Source organism: Monoraphidium neglectum, assembly GCF_000611645.1.
Source record: "Monoraphidium neglectum strain SAG 48.87 unplaced genomic scaffold scaffold02335, whole genome shotgun sequence".
NCBI lineage: Eukaryota > Viridiplantae > Chlorophyta > Chlorophyceae > Sphaeropleales > Selenastraceae > Monoraphidium > Monoraphidium neglectum.
The window spans coordinates 1-5,117 of record NW_014011293.1 but is presented as its reverse complement, the minus strand read 5'-3'; the positions used below and the strand labels follow the sequence as shown (position 1 = coordinate 5,117).

Genomic DNA, 5,117 nt, shown 5'->3' with positions numbered 1-5,117 from the left:
CCCCAGTCTCGACCCGCCGCGCCGCGCTGCGGGCGGCCGCCGGCGCCGCTGCCGCCGCTGCGCCGGAGGCGCCCGCCGCCCGCCCGTTCGTTGTGACGGCGGAGATGGCCTCCCGCTTCAAAGACACCGGCTTCACCCTCGTGGGCTTTGCAAAGGAGGCCGACCCCGCCTCCCTCGCCGCCGCCCCAAAGTTTGACCCCACGCGCGAGCGCGCCGCCAAGGTCGAGATCGCGCGCAACGGCGGCAAGAAGTGGGCGCTCTCCCTGGTCGCCGCCGCCGCCGCGGACCCGGCGGACCCGGCGTCGCCGCTGCTGCTGTTCCAGGCGGGCGCCAAGGCCACGCGGGCCGCCGCCGCCCGCGCGGCCGCCGCGGCCGGCAGGTCCAAGGTCGTTGCGCCATTCCCAGGAGATGCCCCATCTGAGGCCGCCGACGGCGGCGCTGCGCTCGCCGCGGCGGATGCCAACGCCACTGCGGCCGCGGGCAGCGTGGCGCAGCCGAACGTCGTCATCAACAAGGATGACCGTCAGCTGATTACTGACACCTCCCGGGTCAACAGGTGGGGGGGGGGGGCGAGGCCTTGAGCTTCACGGTTTGCAAACGACAGCTGGCGGCCCGCGATGCGACGGCGCTGAATCAGCGGTGTGGGCCAAAACTGCAGGCACTGGAGCCTGCACATGGCATGCGCCGCACCCGCCGCCCTGATTGGCTTGTTTTGCATGCTGAAGCTACGCTTGTTTTACCGATAAATGCTTCCGGCCTGCCGGCACACCCTGTGTTCGTGCTACCACCCCCAGGAACTTCCCCGCGCGCGCGGTGGGGCAGATTGATTTCAGTGAGCGCAACGGCGGCAACTCCATCTGCTCCGGCGCCCTGATCGGCGCGTCCACTGTCCTCACCGCCGGCCACTGCGTGCACACCGGCAGAGGTGACGGGCGGGGCACCCCGCACGCATGTACCTTTAGCAGGGCACCCTTGCCCCACAGAGAGACCCCGACCCAGCTTGCAAGGCCGTGCTGTCGGCCGCGAGCCTGCTGGAGTGCGCCACGCGAGCGCCGTACGCGGCGACGTGCTCTCGCCGGCAGCGGGTCTCATACAGCAACCCACCTGCCTCCCTCACGCACGGGACCGACACTCGCGCTGCGCGCGCAGGCGGTGGCTTTGTGAGGGCCTGGGCGTTCTCTCCGGGCCGCACCACCACCACTGCCACGAGCAGGACCGTGGTCAACCCCTACGGCACAGTCAAGTACAGCAAGCTGGTCACCACGAATGTGAGCGGGGTGAACAGGCTGCGACGGCGCCGCGCTGCTTGGCACAGGCATGCTGGACAGGGGCGGCGTGCCTGGGCTGACGCAGGCGGCGGGCGCGACTGTCCAGTGGGATCGAGACTCGTCTGTCCTGACTGGATGCGGTGGTGCACGCGTAGCCAGGAGCTTGCGACTCTCGTCAAGAGAACGGCTTGTGGAGGTACCCGAGCCTGGATTACCACTGCCGCAAATAAATTTGTCGCACGCGCCGGCGCGCCATTCCCAATGGCAGGGCTGGATCACCGCGAGTTCCTTCGCCTACGACCTGTGAGTTGTTTCGCGCGCAAGGCCGGCGCTTGTTCTGCGCTGTTGTGTGCACCCGCTCTAGGCGTAGAAAGCTCGAGGTGGCCGTGTGCTGCCAACCGGTCCCCCACCTGCTGGGCGTTGGGCGGGGCGTTGGGGCAGGTCTAATGCATGCATGCTGCTCACTCGCCAGCCACCCCCTACACACAGCCTGTGCAGGGCACACACCCCACACACACACACACACACGCGCGCGCGCGCGCGCACGCGCACACACACTCTCACACACACACACACACACACACACACACACACACACACAGCGGCGTTGTCAACCTTCAGTCGGCCATTGGCAAGACGACTGGCAACCTCGGCTACACTGCCTCCACTGGCAGGCTGTCTGAGACGTGGACGACGTACGGGTGAGTCATGGCACGAAACAGTTGCCCTGCATCGGCTGATGTTAGCCTGCGACACGGCACACGTACACGGCTTGCAATCTTATGCTGCCATCACAGCAGCATTCCAACCGCACTTGTCCAGTGTCAGTTGCGCGCAGCAGCTGCATCCCGCACCACGCCTGCAGCCGGCGATCGACCTTAAGGGTGCTGATGAGCTCGCAAGCACGTGGACGCCGAGACGTATTTCGTCACCGCGGCGACAAATGACGCCCGGCGCGCTTTGCTTGGTGATACAGGTACCCGGGCGAGAAGACGTACGGCAGCATGTGGACCACTTCATGGTGAGAAATGCCAACATAACAGTCGACCCCAAAGGTGCCCTGCCCAGGGGCTGCGCTCGAATCCCATTGGACAGCCAGACGTCATGTGGGGCACCAAAGCGCGTGCATGCGTCCGTCCTTTCATAACCCACCACATGCGACCGACCTTGCTCTGGCAGCGGCGTCAACGACAACGTGGCTACAGACGGCATCACAGAGATGACCGTGAGCGCCGCCCAACGCACGCTTGTTTGGTCAAACTGCGTCGACCTGCATCATGCCACGCAGCCGATCACGCTGGTGCACCGCCGTGCCTGTGCAGGCGCTGTCTTGGGTCACTGCAGGGATGTGGACAAGGCAACCTCGAGGGCCCTGGCAACACCACTCACTCCACCACCAAAAAGGCACCGCGAATGAAGTCCTGTGTATGGCTTGTCTGCTTTGAACTCTGTTGTGGCTCTCGCTAACCCGTCCCAACCACGCAACCCCGCAGTGTGACGTGACGGGCGGCCAGTCGGGCTCGCCGATGGTGAGTCGTGTGCCCTGGAGCCATGTGCTGCGGGTGTGGCCAGCGCTGCGCCAAGTCAGCGCGCACTGTCCATGGCAGACAGCCTGCACTGCGGAGCACACGTGCCCCACCCGAACTCCAAATGGCTGCGTGATTGTATGTGCGATTACGCTGCGTGCAGCTCCATGCATGGCTTGCGCCGAGGCCCCCAGCCACCTGCGCTGTGCATCAACTCACCCTGGACCATTGCGCTTACATTCTTGGTTGCAGTTCATCTCCGGCAAGAACCTGGTCAAGGCCGTCATCAGCTGGTCAAACGAGGGAAGGAGGATCAACGGGGCCTGCCAGGTAAGAGGGGGGGTGGGGGCGCGTGACTAGGAGTTGAGCAGATGGGAGGGGAGAAGGAGGCAGGGCAGGAAACAGGGTGAGGCAAGTGTGCGTCAACCTTTGAACACACCTCAAGCCTGACATGTGACCAGCCACATCATTACCCCACCTTTATTCCTGCCATAACAATTGCACCCCCCATATTGCCGGCCTCGCAATTATTGTCAGATCGATACGGAGCGCTTCAACATGATCCGCGCCAATACTGTGTAAGGCCGCGGCCGCGGCCGCCGTCCGCAAATGCCAGACGCGTCGCCACGCTGCCGGCTGGGCGCTGCGTCGTGGCGGGTGTTACTAGCCTCACTTGTGAGCCGTCCAAACAGATGGCGCACATGGATGAGTGCGCTTTTAGGAACCAAGAGTGATTTGCAACGCATTGTCCGAACCCCAGCCAAGTCCTATGCGATGGACATCATATGCGCTGCAGTTGTCGTGGATGCAACTGATTCATGTGACAAGCCCTTCCTGTGGTCCTGGTGACTCATGTCCCATCAGGCCAGTGCGCACCTCCCCTTTTTGTGCTTAAAAAGCTTTGTGAGCAGCAGGGCGCTCTGAGAGCCTTTTACCACACCCTTTCGAAAAACTGTTGCTTGTCTTGGCTCCTTCCACATACATATTGTGCGCGTGTGGACAGACCTCAACGCGTGTTGCTTGCTGTGATGCATACTTTGCCCCTTGGTCATTGCCAGCGCGCTCCTCAGCGCCGCTCAGCGCAGGCACACACTGCACATCAATTGGAACAATTGCACACACCTGTGTATTGTTTACTCAAGACTTGCTGCTTGCGCAAGGCATGCTTCCTGCGCAGGGCAAAAGCGCTTCTCCCCTCATTGATGATGCCCCTCCGTTTGGAGTGGACTGATCTGTAAAACTGTCTTCACCGTGCTGCTGCCCGCCCATCTGCAGTTGTCAGGCAATAGCATCGGGAGCCAGCTGCAGCTGGCGCCAGCAGCGGGTACTCATGTTGCACACACCTGGAGGGTGTCTTGTCAGCTGTCCTGCACCCTCACAACTCTGCACGCGCAACGGGGCCCCGCCCGCCCAGCTTTACCTCTTATCGCGAGGCGTCTAATTTGCACGGCTGCAGGGTGCAGAATCGATACGGCTGGCCGCATCCTGCGTTGAGCAGGTGGCTCCCAGGGTCTGCTCTCAGTTTGTTGGCTGGCCTTTGGGCACTTGGGGGGCTGCCCCTCTCCCCGCAAGCACAGACGACCATGCGGCGACGCAGCATCTTGCCTACCCCATGGCTCGCACCCCAGGTAGCCCTATGCCCAGTAATCCTGCCTGTCCAGCTGCTTGCCACCAGGGCGCCTGGGCGCCGACGAGTTGGGGCGCGCGCGCGTTTACACAGCTCCAGCGGCACGCCGAGCCCCCGCGCAACCATCAGGATTACAAAGTCGACCACACAGCCCGCACGCTGACGTGTGGCGAGCTCAACTCGGCCCCACCATGATATCTGAGTCTCAAGCCTGGGGCGCCGGAACGCGCCCGCGCCCCGCCACAGCGCGCCGCCACAGCGCGCCGCGCCGCGCCGTACCACGCTGCGCCGCGCGTGCTCATGCAGCCGCCGCGCGCGGCCCGCCGGCCGGGTCCTGCGCGGCGGCGCCGTCGAACCAGCTGACAAAGGCGAGGTCCTCCTGGTACTTGGCCGCCCACTTGGTGCCCCGCGCCGCCTCCAGCTTGCGCGTTACGGCGGCGGCGGCGGCGGCCTGCTCCTTGCGGATGCCCTCGGCCGACTTTGAGAGCTGGGTGTCCAGCAGGCGCGTCGCCTCGGCCCTCAGGTCGGCGATCTCCGCCTTAACCTGGTTGGTGTGTTGTTTGTGAGGATTTTTGGTGGGGGGTGCGGTGGGGGGACGAGAGAATGGGTCAAGAGAGGGCGCTGTGGAGCGACGCATGAGCGGTGGGTCGGTGGTGAGAGGGGCGCGTGGCGCGGGGAGGGGGGGGGAGGGCAGGG

The 5,117-nt window shown here is 64.4% G+C and overlaps 2 protein-coding genes across 2 annotated transcripts; one reads left to right on the top strand and one right to left on the bottom strand.

Annotated features, from left to right (window-relative positions):
* Positions 1-104: 104 nt before the first annotated feature.
* Positions 105-3,376, top strand: MNEG_10486 (glutamyl endopeptidase; the record flags this gene model as incomplete). Its single annotated transcript, XM_014041042.1, has 10 exons — positions 105-556; positions 795-925; positions 1,150-1,268; positions 1,537-1,571; positions 1,871-1,969; positions 2,245-2,289; positions 2,448-2,493; positions 2,762-2,797; positions 3,047-3,124; positions 3,332-3,376. 10 exons carry the CDS (start codon positions 105-107, stop codon positions 3,374-3,376), a joined length of 1,086 nt encoding a protein of 361 aa, XP_013896496.1.
* Positions 3,377-4,719: 1,343 nt separating this feature from the next.
* MNEG_10485 (hypothetical protein) lies at positions 4,720-4,965 on the bottom strand (the record flags this gene model as incomplete). The annotated part of the gene is made up of 1 exon (XM_014041041.1): positions 4,720-4,965. A coding segment is annotated over one exon (246 nt), but the record flags the coding sequence as incomplete, so codon positions are not given.
* Positions 4,966-5,117: the final 152 nt, after the last annotated feature.